We start from the raw sequence: 21,518 nt of genomic DNA, 5'->3' as shown, positions 1-21,518 counted from the left end.
ATTGCGTTCACAAGTCAGCGCCACCCATCAGAGTAGCACAGCTGTGAGGAAGATGTGTGAAAGGTGTGTGTGAGTATGTGGAGGATGTGAATTTATGGGGAATTTAACGTTAACTGTTCTTGGTCTGCAGCTTCTTGTTTTATTCACAACACTATTTTCTCCTCTACACCCGCTGACACGCCCTTCATTCAAACACCGAGCAACCAATGCTGCACCCTTCACGATGATGGCACCATTCAGAGCATGCAGTGAGAAACTCCATACGCGCCACGATCAGTACTGACTGACGGCATATTTCAGGCTTTAGTCATAAGCATTTGAGGAATCCTGCAGGCTGTGTGCTGCAGCTGAAGTCCCATAAACTGCAGAGAAGCTCCTGTGCTGTTTGTCAGAATGCTTCAAGTCACACAAGGTCTATTTGTGAAATGTCAGACCTTATATTTGACACACAGTGACACGTTTAAAAGATGTTTAACCTTTTAACACCACAATACTGATCACAGTCATTAATGTTGATGAGACTCTGGAGTTAGATTAGGCAGCCCTTAATAATGTGTGATCATTTTGTTATTTATTGTTAGTCTTTTATTCTCACTTATTGTATTTAATGTATTTACTCTATTTCTTATTGTGTTATTCTGTTGAAAATCACTTCTCAGCTTTCTGCAATGTTGTGACTTTATTCTGCTCTTTTATTTTGTGCCTCATTTGGTGAATCTGATCTTAATATGTAACAGAATATTCTTCTGTTTACTTTTCAGTAACCTGTACAGTAATATGTACATTAACTGGTGCTATCCTCTCATACCTTAGATGAACGGTGCTGGATAAACCCGGGTCAGGGGCAGAGCAACCACATGTTGATCCATTCACACTTGCAGAAAACAGGTTTTTCCAGGGCCTGTGCTGGTGTGAAAGGCTTATCAGACTCACTATCTAAGTTATGATGCTTATCTAAAACAACAGAGAAAATTAAATGTGCAGAGGATGAAGGGTTTTTGTTGTGTAGGATCTTGGCCGGTACTACTGTCCTACCATACTGCTAACACCCTTGTTTGCAGTGTTTTATGCTGTTTTATACATTTATATTATTATCATTCATCCATGGCACATATATCTAATATATTTTTATTTTTCTTTATTGTATTCCATATCTGTTCCTCATTTATTGTTCATTTTCTGGTAAGGTATGAGGTATTTGTACTTCATCTGAGTATTTACATTTAATGCTACTTAATACCTCTACTCCATTACATTTCAGAAGGAAACATTGTTTATTGGTGGCTTGTCATACTCACATTATTAATACAGAATATGCAACATTGACGTGGTGTACATATCAATGCCTCACTAATTAAAATCCAGTGATAATATTATTTTAAAACAGGCCTTTCTTCATAATGAGGACTCTATCCTCTCCACATCCCACAATATATCACATTGACACTCTGCAGTGTCTTGGATTATTAACTCTCTACATTGCACACATTCTTTACACTTCATATTGTGAACTTTTGCTCAATCCCTGATCATAATTGAAATGTTTCCTATTTTATGTTTATGTGTCCTGATTTTCAAAGTGCTTGCTTTTCATTCTTTTATTTTCTCAACTTTATTTGTTGCTATGCACTAAAATACCTCAGCAAATTCCTTGTATATGAAAACTGTGGCAATAAACCTCTTTCTGATTCTGAGTACTATTATGTTTCGTACTTAAAGTTTATGTTGATACTAATGCTTATGTAAGATCTTGGATGCCAGGCTTATTTGTAAAAAGTGTATTTTTACACTGTGGTATTTCGACTTTTACTTCAGTAAAAGTTCATAGTATTTCTTCCACCAATGACAAAAACAGGCACAGTTAACTTGTGTGACGCTTCATTTCTTTTTCATTCAACAGAAACCAAAACTTTATATACACTTTCACTCTCTCTCTCTCACACACACACATACACACACACACTCACACATTTAGTATTAAATGGCACACGTTAAGTTATGGCTATTATATAATCAACCTCACTGACTAAAAAAAGGCCCTTTAACGATGAGCCACATGTTGGATGTCACTACACAACACACACACACTCGCGCGCGCGCACACACTCAAACACTCCCAGTTTGTTATAGTGAAATGATAAATCTTCAGAAAAAAAACGACAAAATTCCCCAAAAAACAGGAGTCGGAGCCTCACGCACACGTGCAGCTCCGGTATGGACACGTGTGTACCGTGAGCAGTAAAGAAGGCTTTGTTTAGGTGCATTTCCCCACCTTCTTGGACAGATTATACAAAACACAGTAACAAAAAACGAGTCGAGAGAGGGACAGAACATGTCAAATAATCACCACAATGTCTTATAAACTGGTAGCAACAGAAAAACATTGTGTTTTGGACGGATATTTAATGAGGTGATTTACGGACGCCTCCAGAGGGCGAGACCGACGTCATTCAAGGCTCCGAGCTGCGTTCATGTTTGTCGGAAAAATCCTATTTATCGTAGAAATACATTTTGTGAACTGGTAAGTAGGCTCAGTGAGTACATAAGAAAATGCATTCATATAATATATTTATGTTAAATATATTACACGCGTTGCTCCTCACAACTATATAAATTGTGTAGATAAAAAAACTAAATTCAACTTAATCCAAATCTTAAAAGACTACATTAAGTTAAATAAGTCACATACACATATTTCCTATGTGATTGTAAGAGCAAAACAAGCACATGTACTCAAATACTGCACGTAAATACATTTTTCAGGTATTTGTACTTGCGGCGAACAATCTATATGTATATGATGCTTTATTATAGATTAAACTACACTGTTATGATAATTCAAAAAAATTCATAAAAAAACTGAGAAAAAAAACATGTCAACTGTAGCTACAACATTAAAATGCTGTTAATGCATCAAAAACAATAACCCAGTGATTTAACTTATATAATAATATACAATTCTGATTACTTTTGATACTCGAAATATATTTTGCTGTAAACACTTCTGTGTATTTACTGAAGTAAGATTTTGACTTTTACTTTACTTTTTAAAGACTTTTACTTTAAATCTTTACATTGTTCTTTTACAACGTTTAATTCAGTAAATGATTTGAATACTTCAACAATTGTTGACTGGTGTAAAATTAAATGTAACATACATGTGTTAGAAAGACAGACACCAAGTATGATGAATGTGTAACTAGGTATCAAGGTTTGATATCATGACTGATGAACAGTCTTCTGTGTCATGTGTTGCAGTGATCTGACTGATTATAGAAATGACTCACCTCCTGAATTGAGGACAAAGAAAGCTGTAATCTAATCAAATCACACATTGAGGATGTGATGCAATTGATCTGTAACTGGCAAAGTTTTGGTTTTCTGAAACCCAAGTTCACGTGATGTAAAGGACAGCGAGAAATGAAGGTGCATGGACAACTTTGTTTACTGGTTAATTGTCCATATGTTATTCATGTATGTTTCTAGGGATACTATGGGGTAGTTAACAGTGTCCATTTTGACAGGGTGTTGTATTTCAGTTCAAGCTTTTATTGAGGGCAGTTACAGTTTTTGTCTAAATCTATTGCTGTAGTATACATGACAGAATAGTGCATTAAAAACATGCAGTGAGAGCATATCTCATGTACTTCTACTGCTGCAACACAAAACTGGTTTGGTTTATTTCTCTTTTAAATAATATATTAAACTAGTTTAAACAGCTAAGTTAATACAAATGTAAGTCATATATTTTCTGCATGTAGTTTCTAAAAGCACTTGAATTCGCCCGAAAAGGTGCCACCTTATCACTTCCGAAATTGGAAATGAAGAAGTCGCGTTTACGACGAGGAAGCACTTGAAAGCAGCATCTCAACCTGACCCCTAAGCGCGCTCCCGGCCTTACGTGGCTACTCCCCCTCTACGGCGTACGTGCGCGCACCCTTTTATCGCGTGGTGGGGATCATCCATATTGCTGCTAGTGCTGGAGTTAAGGTTGTAATCCTGAGAGGCCCTCGGACACGTTTCTTTATTTTTATACATGTTTTAATCCAACGCTGACTGCTCTGCGTCTTAGACTGAAGCGTTTTGGTCTAGGAGCGACAGAGGAGCGGCAGACTCCGCGGAACAACTTCACATTTCCTTGAAATTGAAGGCGAATTCGGGCCGGGGGGAGGACTGGTAATCCTGAGGGGGGAAGAAAGACGGTGGTGGGAAATGGCCACTCAGGTGGAGACTCTCCTGCCCAGCAACCCGCTTGCCAAAGCGGAGGAGCACGGTAAAGTGATCCGCGGTGAGCCGGAGGAAGAGGAGGGCGGCCGGGGAGACGGGGCCAAGCGGCAGACGGGTGTAGCCGACCAGGGGAGCAGCAGCGGCGGCAGCAGCCCCGGGCAGGGAGGGACCCCCGGTACGGAGGAGCAAGCCCCCACACAGGCGACAGAGGAGGGCAAAGGGGGTTGTGACAGCGACGACAAGCAAAACGTGGAGGGTGGTAAAAGCTGCAACAGAAAGGAGTTTACTGAAGCTCCCCCGCCCAAGGTGAACCCGTGGACTAGGAAAATGAATGCGGTGACCGTGGTCAGCGTGAATGGACAAGCACACCACGGTTTGTACCCTCCCTTCATGTTGATTTACTGGTTGTCAGTGTTGTGTTGGTGTCCGTCCGCCCAGGTGTGCTCACACGGGACGACCGAGCAACTGTCACGGGGTTCAGGTATCATTTATTGAACTAAAAGAGCCGAGTGAGGGCATGAACTAGCCCAGTTTGTGGTCGCCCTCTTGTTGCTCCCTTGCAGGCTGGTTATATTTGGAGTAAAGTCCCCGCAACCCCTCCTCTTAGTGAAGGCTATTCTTGGAGTTCAGGGTGGCAGAGTAGACCCATGGGTGGCTTATTGCACAATGGATCACACCCTTTAAAAAAATCTCCAAAATGCGTCCTCATTGCTTTTTGAATTGATTTTTTAAACTCTCCATATGCCAGGACGGAACGCAGCCTGTGTTGAACCCCTATAATCACATCCTCAACAATATTTACTTTAGGTTTATTTAAGATGAAATTGTGTTGTTTCTGCTTCTTAATCCCAATTTGCAGAGTTTCGGGTGGAATTAAAGAGACGGGTTCGTTGCTCGCTTGTGCTGCACGTTTATGGACACGTTGTGTTGTCGTGCAATGGTTGTTAAGTTGCTGTGCCTGTGCCACCACACCAGACTAACTATTTATTTCACTGGAGCAAGTTTTCGGGTCGGTGGGTGTATTTTTCTGGCAGGGGGGGAGAATATCTTAATTTCAGCAGTGTCACCGTGCACGCTTAAGATTTAACCCAGGAGAAGACAGTAGTCAGGGTAGCTGTCCCTATGTTTAGCCTGCTCCGTGACCATGTTCTTCATCCCCTGCGTGCCTCATCCTCCGCCACCCAGCCACTCAAACGTTAGCTCACACACTCCCTGCGCTTGCCAAATACTTAAACCGGTGGTTACTACTGTTTGTTTGCCCTACACGTTTGTTGTAGGGCAGGTTTCGGCATACAGCCACGCCAGACATTAATGAGACATCCGCCCATGTCTCGTATTGCATCAATTAGAAGAAAAGCCACGATCTTGGCCGGCTGTGTAGCTGCTTAGCCAGCTAACAATAGCACACAGTCTTCTTTGGCCTAGCGCGTCGCCGAGCCGTTCCCACTCAGATGTTAGCTTAGCCTCAAGGTTGCTACTGTCCTTTTCCAGTCACCCCGTGTAAAACTCGCTAGCTTCGGGTTTTTCCAGGATCGATTCTCGACAGTGAAACACGACCTAACATAAAACATCTGCTCGTTTAAGCTCTAAAAAGGAGCAGGTTTGTTATGAGACGTCACGTGTTCACTCCACGTGTTCATCTAGAGAAAGGCATGGGCGCTGCTAGCTAGCGAGTTAGCTGGCTAGCTGCGTCGGATCGGTGCAAACTCGTAGACCATATATGATTCGAGGTTGTCCTGTGTGAGGCAGTCTGGTTGTTTCGAGGTTAACAATCCGTTTGTCACGTACTGTGTGTGTTGTCAGCGCCCTGCCTGCTTGTCCACCCAGCTAGTTATCGTTAGCATAGAAGCTAACGCTGGTGAGAGTCATCATGGCTTCTGTATGGTCTCATACTGGTCTTTGATTAAAAAAAATGCAGCTCACCATGTTTTGTCATGAAATACAAATGATGAATATTCTCTAATTAAGAACGTATTGCCAAAATGAAAGCCACATGAATCGGCTATGTAGAGTGATTTGTCGTGATGCACATGCAGGCAGCTCGCCTCTCTGCTCTTTGCCAAGGCAACGTGGTGTCTTGCCTCACAGCCATGTGTGCTCATTCCTGGACACTGGCTGTTTTGCAGTTACACAGTTGGGTCATCCTGTCAGCGATTTGTGTTGTCTTTTTGTTTGCCAGCTGGTTTGTTTGCGGTGCTGATACATGTGTAACTAACGTAGACTTCAGAGTACAGCCTGTACCCTGAATTTGGAGCGGTCTGGGTGGACTGGATGGATGTGCTCCAAAAGCTGTCACATCAGCAAGTAAGTCTGGCTTGGAGCCAGAGGTTGAGATAACCAGGCAGTAGTGCCCATCTTTTTATGTTGCATTCACAGACCAAAAGCTATACTGTTGATTTGTGTGTCTAGAGAACTGATTCCAAACCCCCTTTTTCCTCCTTGTGACCCCTGTAAAACAAAGCCATGCCTTCTTAGGAGTTGTCACAGGGTGTGTGTTTATGACTCATGAGCGGTTGAATCAAAGAGTGAAATTTGCTTTTAACATGTTTAATTTGAATATTAATAATAAGATGTCGGGAGGCTGACCACAGTGTTTCACAAGGAAAGAAAGCAAAGACGTGTGACTGTGTCATGAGGATATTTGCTTGATCTTTTCGTGTGAGTGTTGCCTAAGTTATAGCAGTGCTCAAAAGTTTTACTGTTTGAAAGTTATTTTCTCAAGGTGATGGCAGCCTTTGCAAATTTTTTTGCGTGGTTCGATTACAGTCAGTATGGTTGTTCATGAGCCGAAAACTAAGAAGTGGAGGCTTTGTAACAGGTAGAATGCTCTTTAATCAGTCATGTGTGCTCTGTGTGTCCTTGAACAACATCCTGGGCTCCTGTCCTGGATTAGAACACCAGCTGAAAAGCTGAAAATGTGTTTCCACGACCCAGGCAGCTTGTTTCAGGATCACAGTGGGTGTATGTTACTGTATGTGACTTTAATTTGCGGCAAGAGAAGGGTGGATTTGGACTCCGTATTAGCAGCACATTTTCACAATCCCCTCAGACATGCCAGCATTGACCGGGTTTACTGTCAGTTTACTGTTTGTTTGTTTGGGAAATATTTTAGCCTAAATGATACAGTGGCAAGAACATCACCAGCTTTCTGTCTTGTCCCTGCAGAGTTGGCTTTACGTTGTGGAATTGGATTGTTGGGTAAATCTGGTGATGTCTGACGTATTTAAATCTCTGGTCCTAATGTCTGATTTAATAGTAATTAGTCTCTCATGCCCGCCCTCTCTCTCATTCTTCTCCTGATATCTCCACATCTAACCCTGTCAATTTCAACCGAACCAGAGTTGGTGATTGTTGGAACAGTGCAACGACGAACCAAGATGGTGTGTTTTACGGTGATAAAATGAGTGTTTCTGTAAATGAAATCTAGTGGCTTTTGCGAGAGCGGCTGTTTCTGGTTAAACAAAACAGATTTTACTCTTTAACAAAGAGGTTCATCGCTGTAGGGATCATAATGTTGTCAGACTTTTAGAATAATGATCAAGGCCTGGTCTGTCTCCATTAGTCACTTAAACACAAAAACAAGGGAAAATAGGGTCCGTAAATACAGCATACAATATTTGACCAGAATTTCTGCCATTTTTCCAGGACACCTGGAATGGCACCTTTTTTTTTTCTGACAACCTTTTGAGGCTAAAATCTACCACCTCAATTCGCACAAGTGTACATAAAGCCTGTACATCCAGCCATGACCATCCAGCCCCGTCATCAACGGTTAAAACATCATTACCGCCCAGCACTCGTTATATGGAAGACTGATCATCAGCTGACTCATCAGAAGCATTTAACACTTTGAGAGATGAAATAAATCCCCTCCCTGTTAGGCCTGACCTTTTGATACTGCGTGTCCCTCCAGCGGGGAGAGACTCAAACATATAGAGGTCAGAGAGGATGCTATTATTGGACGTTACTTGACCTCCTGACATTGCTCTGTTTGTGAAAATGCAAAAAGGGCAGTTTAAATCCAGTGATGTTAAAAGCCATGTGATGCAGCGTGATCTCGTCACCTGTCAATACAGCTAAAATGATAGCTTTAGCTTCAGAGTAGACTTGCTAATGTGTGGCTGTTGGTGATAGTGGTAGACATGACTGTGACTGTCTCGTCTTCAGGGTGTGTGGCTGCATCCTTCACACTGTCACCAGAAACCACCGCTGAGACTGGTTTGCAACGACACTACTCAGCTTTTTTATACGGCACGTTTCATATAAACGTGCAGCCCAAAGTGTCTCGCATAGCAAAATTGGACACACGCAAAAAAATAAAAACAAATACAATTTTGCTAAGCAAAAAATGAAAATAATTTTAATGTTAAAAGTCAAATCAAGTTGTGCATTGTTTACAGTCATGCTTGCTTGGTAGCAGTATTCTTCTTCACAGCCTTTACTGGTGCAGTGACCGTTGAACAATGGCGTACTGTGAAACGGGCTGAATCTGCATCGAGTCACCTGTCTGCTGGTGTACAATACAAACAAAAGTGGGACCCACTTGTAAAAACATTGCTCCGTAGTGCTGCTTCTGGTCAAAAACTCCACAGGGAACCTTGCTGTGATCCCACTGGACTCCACACCCCTTACTGATTTCTATGAGGGACGTGCTGAGGCGTATTAGCTTCTAGTTGAGTTGACCTCCATGTGTGACCTCTCATTCTGGAAGTATTGATCATTTATACCATGTCTATATAAGTGAATGGCAAAATAATGCAAGAAGCAGACCAGGAGGGATGCTGCTTGGCTGAGTGCGAGGGAAGTGACAGTAAAGTGTTTAATAAGAAGCTGTATAATTTAAGGTTCGCTGTTGTTAGCCCTGCTTGCCCCACTAGCTGCTGCAGCTTATTCTCACAACCTTCCCACACTACTTCCTGTCCTGCCTGCATTTGGCCACACCACATGACTTAATTTCATCCAGCTAAATCTGGTCTGACCACACTGAGCAGCTCAGACTGAAGTGTTGAAGCTGGTCTGATATTCACATTTTTGCCATTTAGCTGAATCACTACTCTGTTTGTGATGGGTCATGTGACACAGTCTGCACAGTGGTGAAGATGTTTTGTGTTCACCTCGTCTACAGTATGTTGTTTGCAGGTTTGGAATTTGCTCGACTGCTGTATGTTTCCTTTAGTGGCGTCTTTACAACAAAAACAGGACAAAGTGAACTACCCTGATGCAGTCAGGGTCCTTTACTCTTCGGACTGCCTCGTTCATGTGTTAGATTTTCAGTGTATTTTAAAGGTTGATTGTTCAGAATTTGAGTTAATTTAACAAGTAGGCTGCGTTCCTCTGATCAGTGTAAATGTCTTGATTCTTCAGTGCATTTTGGCCCTGAGGGGGTTCATGGTGAATTAGTGATAAATGCTAGCATTGGTGTTCCCCGCCTTCTTCTGATGGGTCACCACTGAACAAGAGTACCAGTGTCTTTTTTTTTATAAGCAGACTCTTTATGCTTATTTTTTTTCTAAAACATTTAATTCATTCAGTCAGATGGTGAATATCCAGGCTGCAGAAAAAAGCAATGCAAGCAACGTACAGAATAAAACATGCTACGGTTGATCAGACAGTCCAATGCACAAAATTAATACTAACTGCCAGCAAAATGCAGCCGCTATGGTTTAACAAGTTAGCGTCCTGTCCTGCTGCGGCACCTGTTGCTGCTAACTGACGGTAAAGCCAAGTTCAGGCTAAAAGCATCCCCACATCAGAACAAATGCAAGGGCCAGTGCTGGTGCGTTGGTACAGGTAGGGGTGAGAAGATGAATCATGAACCAGGAAGTGAGGTTTGAAGGCTTCACAGATGCCGAGACAAACTGTAGAGAGTAGAATTGGCAAAATGATTTTAAAGCTGCCTGTGGCAAAATTAAAGCCTGGATTAACTTGTTTAACCAGGCAACTTGTTTCTTCCCACTGCATCAACACACAGTTGTTTTAAAGACTGAAATAGACATCATCTTGATACAATCAGGCTTCAAAATGTGGACTGATTTAATGATGATACCCAAACGTGATGCTCACGGGCACGTTTGTTAATTACAGGTGCTGTAAGTAGGATTAAGTTCTTCATGGACCTAAAACTGAGACCCACACCCAGCCTGTACAATATAAGACCTAACCCATCTTAAATTAATAAATTGCTGAGCACTGCTTTTCCCCCTGCCGCTACTTACAGCACACAGCACACATGAGCTATTGGCAGAGTCAGAGAGAAGCGGAGACAAACATCTTGTCAAATGACATTTTGAAATAACCAAATTGTGACCGAATCCCAGCAGGACAGTTTGTCCGGACCTGTCAGGTTCAAGTGGCAGAGCTGCAGTGAAATTTAGCAATAATATGCTGTATGTGGCAGTGACAGTGCAGTGAAAATATCCAGAATTCACAGTGTTATTGTAAGAACGTTGCAGATGTGTGGTTCAGCTGCTTCTTGCTATGTGGATGTTCAGCACACAGGCTTTCAGTTTGTTGATGTTTGTATGGCTTTACCGTAATGCCCGCTGAATGAGTGAGTGAGTGAGTGAGTGTGGTGTTTCCTTTATATGGGACTACAGCCACAGCAGTGTGTAATGTAGCTCCTGTAAGCTGTGCAGAAGACATGGCACATCAAGCACAGATCTTCATAGTCTTGAGAACATAGTCTCCTTAAAAACTAAAATGCTCTTGCATTTTGCAGAGAAGTGAACCAACCAGTTCAATTTATTGCCAGGTAATTGTGCAAACTCAATATTTCCAGAACAGGACGTTTTACAGTAGGAAAGTAAACTTCTCAGAGAATACATAGATGTTGATGGAGGCATAGGGCGGTAAAAGTATTAGACATTTCAGTGTTTTAGCTTTGATACCATTTTAAAGTATAGAACACTATTTTTGTGAGGAAATTTGGGTGACCTTTCAACAGGAGGTCTGATGTACAGTCATGTCTTAGAAATCTTATATTTTTAATTCAACGCACCAGAAGTGAAACCCAGTCCGAGTACAGCCTTCTTTAAAGTCTGTTTTCTTTTTGCTGTTGTGAAGAATGCAGGCTGATATGTAATGTTGTCCCCTAACTGAGACGTGACCCCCATGGTCAAGGAGTCAGGAATAACTGGCAGGTCTGCCAAATGATACATGTTAATTAGAGTTCAATGATATGCAGAAAAAAATCATATATTATTGCGACAGATATTGTGATTGCAATGTGAGACATTTAGTTGGAATGGTAATTTTTACACACACACAAAAAAAGAAAAATGATGATGCTTTTATTTTTGCTAGAGTTTGTACCAAACAAGCATGTTCCCATGTGTCTGGAGGATATGATTTGTAGGCCGGTGCGTCTCCGTGGCACCACAACGCTTCATTTATAACGGTGCGTAACAACCCATTTTACCTTTATCAAAAATTGCGGCTCGTGATTTGGGTATTGCACTCCGCCATATTGCGATTTGTGTAATATTTCCATGAATTGTCCAGCCCTAATGTATATGTATGTGTGGCTTGATGCATTAGCATTCATTTAGCATATGCATGAGCCTTGGTTAACACTTGCAAATGAAGCTCTGTCTGTGTGAAACTTTAGATAGAAAGGGATGAAAGCCATGACAGGATTTTGGCAAAACTTTCCTTTTACCCCATACATTTAGCATTTATAAGCAGGATATAAACATGGTTTATAACCCACTTGAATGTAGTTTTAAGCGGGCATAAGCACTTTTGTTATACTTTAAATGTATTTGTCAACAATTATGGCTCCATCTGTGGACAGCCATAAGTGGTGGCTGCTGTATTTATGACAATATAGTAAAATGTTGAAGTTTTAATTATATAAAATACATGTTCATAGAAGTTGCAATTGTTGAAAAATAGTATACATTAATTAACACTTAAAATAACCATATATCTATGTACATGGGGGGATTAAAGTAAAGTGTTGCCATGGTTTCCTTGTTTTTTCTAACAGACACGAAAGCCTTCACCCTGTGCGTATTTCTTTCTTGCCAGGTCTAAATGAAGTTGTGAATATGAAAGACTGTGAAGTGTGTGATGTTTCGGAGCTGCTTGCCATTCCTGCAGCGGTCTCTACTACAGCGGGGCTTCGCAGAAGGGAGGAGGGGGGTTGCTGTTTCAAAATTAGCATGGACGCCTCACCTGTCTCCCACATTTGTCCCTGCTCTGAGAATCTTGTCCTCATTGTTGTGGCCATGAAGAGGCAGACCCCCCTCCCGCCTCCCGTCATCAGACTCCTCGGGGGCTGTTTGTAGTCAGGTTTTATGAGGTGTCAGGACCCTGCAAAGGTCACGAACCTGGAAGGAGTGCTGAGGCGTGAAGGGGTAAAATTGGAGCTCCTGTTGCTGCTTCTGAATGGGTGTCCGCGGTGTTCATGCGAGCTCAGCTGATTGGCCAGCTTGTGGAAATTATGTTGTCGTCATGTTAGCAGGTTAAGGTCAAAGTGGATGCCTTCTGTTCGACACACACCTTAAGTGTCTTTATATCTTAGCTTTATTTCAAAGCTCCAGTGTGTAGGATTTAGTAGTGTCTAGCAATGATGTTGCAGATTGCGACCATGTGAATACCGTGCGCCTCACCCTCCCCTTTTCTTGCTTTTTGAGCTCGTCATTGGATGAGTTGGGAGTGAGAACGGGTTCTCCCCTTATGGAAGCTGCTAAAAACATAGTAGATACAAAGAGCTCATTCTAAGGTACCAAACACAATGACTCTTATTTTCAGGTGAGAATACACTAATGGAAACATAACTATCAATGTTTTTGTATATTTCTGCCAGTGGATCAGATGAGTAGATTTCCAAACTGAAAGGGAAATTAAGGGGGGTTGATGTGTAATGAACCCAGTTGGCTGTTGCCATGGAAGCAATGAAAACTATTGGTAGAAAGCAATCTGTACTGTTTTCGTCTATTTTCCGTGACATTTATTTTGGCTTCAGTTTGCTCTGAGCCTGCGTTTTTGCTACTTGTACCAACAGTTTGGACAAATGTGTCTTCACACGTCTCGAGCAGCATTAATATCTTCCAAATACGTGAATATTACAAATGATAGACTTAACGATGAATCATAATAGACACATTAATTGATCATGAAAATTTCATTTGCAGCCTTAGATATTACAGAGTCGCCATGAAAATGCATCTAAGTCAGGCATGTCAAACTCATTCCATAAAGGGCCGTGTGGCTGCAGGTTTTCATTCCAACCAAGGAGGAGCACACCTGGCTGGAATCAATTAATCAGCTGATCTCAGTCTTCAGCTGATAACTAAGTGATCCCTTGATGTTGATTGGTTGGCCTGGTGTGCTCCTCCTTGGTTGGAACAAAAACCTGCAGCCACACGGCCCTTTATGGAATGAGTTTGACATGCCTGATCTAAGTCATGAAGCATAATTGAACATGGGTCATTTGTCAAAAACTGAAGGGCAGTGTTATTTTCCAGTTGGCCAAGTTGAACTGCTTTATCTCGTGTCTGGACTCGACGATAGCGGTACGTCCCTCCTGTGGAGGCTCAGCGGCGCAGTCAGTCGCTCAGGGTGTGGACTGTTTGCTTCAGGGATGTGCCCTGTTAGTGGTGTGTAAAAATGTGACAAAGATCCTGCAACCAAATGCCTTGAGTCAATAATGAAGACAGTGGGTTTTACTTTTATAACACATCGAGGAAAGAAGCGTAAATGTAAATGTGTATTGCTGATCATGATGTGTCACGAGGGAGAAACACATGTCTCAGATTTAGTGTAATTAGTGTCCACTACTCCTACTAGTACTACTACTACTACAAGCTAAACTATTTGGGGTGTTTGTTGCTTTAATGACCTGCGCACTAACTGGATTAGTGGCTGAGTCGTCATTAACCAGGAATACAGTAGCTGCAGCTTGTTGGTGGCTGGTGCTCATGTTCTCATAAAAGAGGATATCTGAAAAAATTGTGTGAACTTAGGTTTCTAGGAAATCTAAAAAAAACATGTCACATGAAGTGAAGCATACCAGACGGGTCAACACCTCAAAACAAAAAATGCATGATAATAATCCTTTTGTGCTCTTGAGTTTATGCCTTCACTCCAAACCAGTCGTTCCTGCCGAGATGAGATGTTTTTTAAACAGCGTGAAAGGCAAATGAGGGGTGTCAAGATTCTGCGAATACATGATTCTGTTTGACTTCCGAACATTTTTTCATCACTTTGCCATTGTTAGACTGTCTTGAATGTTGGCAGATAATGGGGTTGGCATCCTAACACGACAAATTAAAGATTTGACATCTGGGAAACATTCAGCATCAACTTTGACTGAGTTTGAGCACCGAGCATCATTGATGTAAACACACAGTCAGCCTTCCCTGGTCTCGCCACAGCCTTGCATTCATTAGCCGGGACTAACCTGCTTAGTAGTGTAGCCTTAGTTCTGAGCTGGGTTAGCTTAGCTCTCATCTGGGCTCTCTTCTCTCTTTTCCTGGGGCGATTGACCTGCAACCGTGCTTGGTTCGGCTGGTCTATCCGGTTGGAAAATGCAATGGGCAGTGATCGTCCCAAGGTCTGCTTAACTTAATCCAATCCATGTATTTTGCATGTGTGTGTAGCCACATTATATGCATTATACCTGGCCCTAACAAAAACAAACTACTGTAAAACTGCAAATTAATATATTAAAAACGAAAGCTAAACCTTTCCGAAACTAGCAAACACACAAAACAAAGTCAAACTAAAAGGAAATGTAAACTAAAAAACTAAAATCAAATTAAAAGTAAATGAATAATAATAAACTATTACAACCTGCTGATGGTGTCCTGCTCCAAACCAGCTGTGTTTTGCTCACAATGCTGCAACTAGACAGTTACTGTGTTCGGCTTTCACTTTAGTAGATCGTAGCCGAATCTCTGTGCTTTGGAGTTCAGTTTCACTCCTGCGTTCCTGTTTGAAATCTCCACTATCGGCTTTTACTTTCTGCAAGCAAGACTTTTATTGTGAAGAAGCCAAAGGAAATGTAATGTATTTTGCACTTGTAAACAACCTTGTTTACCTCCCTGTGCTGCCCTGTGGACAACAATTTGCACGGTGCTAGCACTGCTTGAAGGATTCCAGATGCTAACAGCTGCCCATCCCTTTCAGGAAAAACTGCATTTAAAAAAATAAATTGCAGTCTGAACCATTTAGACAAACTTTGCAAATGTATTGCCTGAGAAATTGACTCTGTTTTTATGTTATGTCAGTTTTGGCCTTTATTTAAAACCCTGAGACATCAGACCGCGTTGTTTTAGCTCCCAACAGGACAGGAAGCAGCTGTTTAGTTAAAGCTCACAGCTGCACACTGGAGCTGAATGAGTTCGAAACAAGCCACAGAAAAGCATCCCAGAATAGATGTTAGGATTCAACCAGGGGTTTGGATGCAGAGGTAACAGCTGAGTGTTGATGATGTCCGGTGAGATTTGATGTCGGGGTTAGTTTTGTGGAGCCCAGGTCACTCCTTTGGTACATGACCTGGACTTAACGTGTGTGTTGTCACGGTGGCTCAGCATACTCGCCTCTCAGCCTTCTGCTGTCCGAGCTTTTGACGCCACAAGAGGTGATGTCACCACAATGACCATGTGACGCCCTGGAGAGTCTTTGACGTGTGTGTGTGTGTGCGTGCGCGTGTACGAGACAGGCGGGCTGCCGGCGTACACTCTGACAGTCGTTTCCTCCATATTTGGTTCTTGCAGACAGGCTTCCCTCCTCTGTCGTCACTCAGCTCTGCTGTGCATATACAACCATCAGACTGCCAGCGGCTTGTTGACAAAACTATTAACCGATTAAGTTTCATGCTAATTAAATGTTGGTTTTGAGCGTGAGAAACTAACCTCAGGTGATTATCACACCTCCTCAGCCTGTTCCTGTTTATTTTCCTTAATAAGACTTCTCGGCTGTTTCTATGTGCGTCTCAAGCGAGCGTTCTTGTCATTTAATTCATTCAGCGAGAAATATTAATTAGTCTTGAAATTCAAATGTGTGTATTTCATAATAAGGGTTAGTACTGTTAAACCCTGGCTTCTGTCGGTGTAAGGAAGATGCTAGTGTGCTGGTTTCCCCCCCATAACTTTCCACAGTAAGTGGGAAGTCCCAGAATACAACACTCACCCCAAATAAGTAAATCTTTCAAATGCAGTATGACCTCAGAATGATGGTACAATACATGTGGGAGCAGAAAAAAAAAACCTACCATAGCCAATAAAAAGTCCCAGCATCTGGCTGTGGACTGGGCCTGTTTCCCAACACTGCCACTGTGTTTATCTAACACTGCAGAGGCGACGTGGCACAAGGTTTATTTATAGGACTCACCAGCGATCCCCTGTGGGCTTGGAGCAGGTATTGTCACTGATGTGTGCCGCTGCGCTCATGGGAATTTGTCTTTGGACTCCACCTGAGGTGTGTACTCTGTTGAGGGTTTTGTGAGAAAAAGAGAGTTGGGACTGCATCTGGGGAGAGTGGTGAAATTGGAGATAACAGTAGGTGGAAAGAAAGAGGATACCTGACTGAGCGCTTCTGTCTTAAAATTAAAAGGAAGCAGCAAGGCTTTGTGACGGTGCAAAATGATCACATGTGGTGGAGCCTTCGCAGCTGAAGGACATGAACGGAGACAGAGGGAGAGGTAATGGTTAATGTGAAGTGGCGGGGGTTGGTTGTGGCTAATGTTAATGGTAGCCTCTGGCAGTCGGGCGTGCACAGTAGGCTGCAACAACTGGCTCTGAGTGCTGTGAAGAAAGACGTAGGGGATAAACACAGGAGACAGTGAAATGAGATGAGCTGTAAGAAGAGGGGAGTCACTGACGGAGAGGAGAGAGTGACGATGGGCCGAAGAGGAGGAGGAGTCACTGAACACCGATCAGCAACAGCATTAAAGTCACTGACAGGTGATGTGAACAGCATTGATCATTTCATCACAATGCAATGTTCTACTGGGGAACCTTAAGTTCCAGCACTTGTGGAAGTTACCAGCCCCGAACACCACTGCCGACCAAGTCCACCCCCTAATGGTGCCTGCCTTCCCTCACTGCAGTGGAGGACCATGCACCCTGATGCACTGCAACAAAGGTTCTGACCTGGCCCCCGAATTCCCCACATCCCTATCCGATCGAGCATACGTGGTATGCGCCAGAACAAGTCCGATCCATGACTCACCCCCCAACCCACAGGATCCAAGGGATTCAGTGGCAGCATCCTGGTGCCAGACACCCCGAGAGACCCTGTGTCGATGCCTCGATGGGTCAGAGCTGCCTTGGGGGCACTCGGGGGACCTATGCAACATTAGGCAGGCAGGTTTAATGTTGTGGCTGATCAGTGTGGACTGATGTGTGTTGCAGTTCACAGTTTTCTCTGTCGGCTGAAGCCCCTTTCAGACATTCATGGTCAGTGTGTTAATGTGGTGGCAGATTTACATTTTGACCTCATGTCTGATTAAACGCCTGAGTTTTTTCACCTTGAGATAAAGAGGATAAAAAAAAGCCCTGGTACAACCACAGTAATGATCAGATTCATAGTCCCCCGTCCTGTTTAAATCTGTGTTTCTGCCAGTTGCATGGATGAAATTTACATACAGCATGTGAGCAAATGGGACTTAAGAGAGTCCCATCTATAACTAATATTTGTATATGATCAATTGATGACTCCTTGTATTTGAAAGGAGCCACTTGTTGTGTTGTGCTTGTATGTTGCTAGCAAGCCTTTTTGCTAATACAACACATTATTAAAATGAGACCATTTTGAGCGGTTGCAGGGTATTTCTTTCCTGTTTGGAATGTCGTAGGCTAGCAGCTTCCCCTTCCTTCCTGCCGCTATGCTAAGCTAGGCTAAACACATCCTGCGCTTTGCTCTCTACTGAACACACTAATTAAAGGAATGCAATCTTCTCTTCTGACTCATAAGAACACAAAGGAGTGTATTTCCTAAAACGTGTTCAAAAAATTTTGCTTTAATGAGATTAGTATTCACTAATTTGTTTGTGGTGCACAAGTATGCAAATACAGCATACAGTTACATAGTTAATTTAAACACAAGATACTTGTGCTCAAAAAGAGGATTCATTCTCAGTGAAGAACCTTGGAGCCCTAATCTGCCTCTATACATGCCAAAGAGCAGTGATTCCTAACACGTCTCTGGGGGTCATCAGGTGGAAACCTCCCTTCAACAGTGTTTCGCCTACTTAGTCCCAGCGACGTCCCAGAGTCACCCCCCCTAGTGCCAGTTCACACTGCTCCTACACAATCCAAACAGCACTGCCACGTTCAACTGACCCAGGCCTGTTCAGGTAGTGGCCAGTACCGAAGCTACCATTTAGCTATTGCTAATGCTAACCGCTAAGAAGAACAGAAGAAGACAATACAGTTCCAATGCTACCATTTAGCTAATGCTAATGCTAAATTCTAACCGCTACCTGCTAAGAGGAACAGTAGAAGACAATACAGCTAGATAATGTGCTAATTTTAACTGCTAGATGCCAAGACTAACTGCTAAGATACTATTTTACTACCACCGCTTTAGCTATTGTTAGCTGCTACAATGCTACCACAGGCCTAGATGCCACATGTAACTGCCAATTGCCACACTACCATCATCTGCCCCTGCTTAAATTACTTCCGTATTGTGCAGACCATAAATAAAATAAGCATGTATTAAATTATTTCACTTTTTTCCACCTTAAATTATATGGATTGGTTGAAATTCTGTTATTGAAGTTGCACTGAAGTGGACCAAGCAGGTGCCGGGTATGTTTGGCCTGTATGTTGCTGGTGTGTGTGTGTCAGGTCGTATTTCAGGTCCAGCTGATCCAGCTTCATGCTGCTCATTGTTTTGTTTATTCATAATTGCTCTGGAGTGATACAGTTACAGGTCAAACCGGGTAGTCAGATTTGTTAGAGACTGGCACACTTCAGCATGTGTGGGGGCAGGTTATCTATGTTTTTGTTTGGAAGCTGCAGTGAAACAGAGAGTTTGATTTAGTGCAGAGAAAATGAGACTCCTGTTTTGTCTCAGAAATCATGTTATGGCTTCTTCGTCTTCTTCATCAACTGAGGGTTTGCATGTACTGAAGCAGTGATGCTGCTGTTATGGATGTGTGGTGGTCAGACTGTATTTTCTGGTGGTTTTTGTTTCCATACGAGCAGATTGTTTTGTCAGGAGGAGTAATATATTTCCTCGTCCTTGATTCTGACTCAGTTTGTTCTCATTTGCTGATGCACCTTGAGGATAAATTAGGAGCACTTGGCTTGATGAAACTGATCTCTCTTCTAATTCAAATACAACAAAATCATCAGCACTCCAGTTGTTCCTTCCTTCCTCCTGCTCCTCCTCCTCCTCCTCCTCTGTGTGTCTCTACTCCTTTCTGTTCCATATGTTTCAATGATATTTAACCTTGCGTCTCTGTAACACACATGCACACACACCTGACCTGTCCTTGAGTTTTAGCGAGTGTAACATGCTTATCAGCGCTGTTGTACCGTTGAGCACATACTGCCCAGATAACGCCCAGCCTTCTCTCCTACCTGTCCTCTCACATGGATCTTGCTTTCATGCTTTTAGCACAGTTTTTAGCACCTTGAAACTATACGCCCCAAAAACTGAAGATCAGCAGCAAAAACTCGGGGACTGAAAGTTTCTTTTAGAGCATTTATTTTGGTGTTGATCTGAGAGGAAGAATTGTTATCTAATCACATTTAAACAAGTTAGATTGGTTACTGATTAATAAATTTACTTTGAAACTTACTGTTGTGCGATTGTGATATTGAATTTTAGGGTCAAAACTGAATTAGATTCCTGTGATTAAAATGCACCCTCAACATCTTTAGTTATACAGTTGCGTTTATTAACTGGTTATTTATTGGTATGTTAATATTATTACCAAATATACCAGCACTTTGCAGTAGGACAATCAACCTTTTGAGAGAACGTGAAATATAGGAAATGTCGAACTGAAGCACTAAATGGAGATAACAGACAGGTGTCTATCTAGCTGTACCTCCTTTGGTTACTATGGCAAAGGTGGGTCATCCCATCAAACCTCTCCTTGCAGATAGCCAGCAGGTGGTAGCTTTTTTCCAGGCTTCTGATTGGCTAACATGGCTTTGGCGTGCTCTTTAACAGCATTTCAGTTGTGTTTTTGTATGGATGGAGATTTTTTTCGAATACAAAGCTTGTGTGCACAGGATTTTGTGAATGAAGAAATGCACAGTACATGTGGACCAGATGTGAATGCACCACTAACTGTGACTGCCTGGGGAGCGACAGGCGTCATGGCCCCCGGGAAACTCTGCTCTGACCCTTAAACTATCATCTGATATCATGTGATATGCACTGAACACTGATCCGCCCTGTGACTGATGCCTACATGCCCTTAGTGGGGGAATCGTGGCGCATGGCTCAGCTGATCAGCAGAATGTGGCAGCGCTCGACAAACCTGCTGTTTATCTTTGAACAGCCGCTGTTTGTCCACTCGTTGAAGGACTACATAATTCCATTACGTGCCTGATAACGTTTCAGAAAGGAGAACCCAGTCGTGTTTGATGCAGGGCCGGTGGCGCTCGCAGTTAGTTTCCCAGAAGAGGTTTTGAAGGATCTGAAGCAAACTTGACTAAATGGACCAACCAAAGACTTTTGCAGCTTTACTGCAATTACAGACGGCAGTTGTGTAAAAAGTTGCAGTGTCACCCCCACAGGTGTGATGCGGACAGGAGCTGAGTTGACACATTTTACAAAGAAGAAGTGGTCCAGTTGACTTCAAATGATTGTAAATTCAGGTCAGAGATTTGGTGTCTTCAATTTGAGAATCACTAGAAATACAAATAAGCATAAAAAGGCTTTTCCTGTTATTGTGTGGAGATGTTATAGAGACAATATTTTATATGTGTGTTTTAGAGCCTGTGTGAGTCCTCTGTCATGATGACGAGGCAAAAAGTCTCCTGAGTAAGCGTTTTATCAGTTGTCCCACTTCCTGTGACAGGTATTCAAAATCTGTTTCAGAGGAAATCGATACAGCGGTACGTTGGGGCATTTCAATGAAAGATCTGATGGTCAGGCTGTAAATCTGACACCCAGTGTGTGTGTGTGTGTGTTTGCCTGTTAAACATGCTCTGTCATGCACTGTAAGCAGCAGTGTGATTTTCATCTTTGAAACTTTTCACACTGCCGTTGCTGACACTTTTTGCTCAAACTAAGCAGATAAGAGCGGATAAATACTTGAGGAATTCTTGCTGATTCCTTCACTTAATTTAGCACAAAGTTGTGCAAAGTGGCCCCGG

General features: G+C 42.5%; 1 protein-coding gene across 3 annotated transcripts in view; it reads left to right on the top strand.

Annotated features, from left to right (window-relative positions):
• The first annotated feature begins 3,962 nt into the window (after positions 1-3,962).
• larp1 (La ribonucleoprotein 1, translational regulator) overlaps positions 3,963-21,518 on the top strand; it is a 53,939-nt gene continuing 36,383 nt past the window's right edge. For all 3 annotated transcript variants that reach the window (XM_041952286.1, XM_041952285.1, XM_041952284.1), the window contains exon 1: positions 3,963-4,600. In XM_041952286.1, the coding sequence (XP_041808220.1) occupies positions 4,213-4,600 (388 nt within the window). In that variant the 5' untranslated portion in view covers positions 3,963-4,212. The remainder of the gene's footprint in view (positions 4,601-21,518) is intronic.

The sequence above is a fragment of the Chelmon rostratus genome, chromosome 14, assembly GCF_017976325.1.
Source record: "Chelmon rostratus isolate fCheRos1 chromosome 14, fCheRos1.pri, whole genome shotgun sequence".
NCBI classification, from domain to species: domain Eukaryota; kingdom Metazoa; phylum Chordata; class Actinopteri; order Chaetodontiformes; family Chaetodontidae; genus Chelmon; species Chelmon rostratus.
Note: the sequence above shows the minus strand (reverse complement) of the source record. Positions and strands in the feature narration are given on the sequence as shown.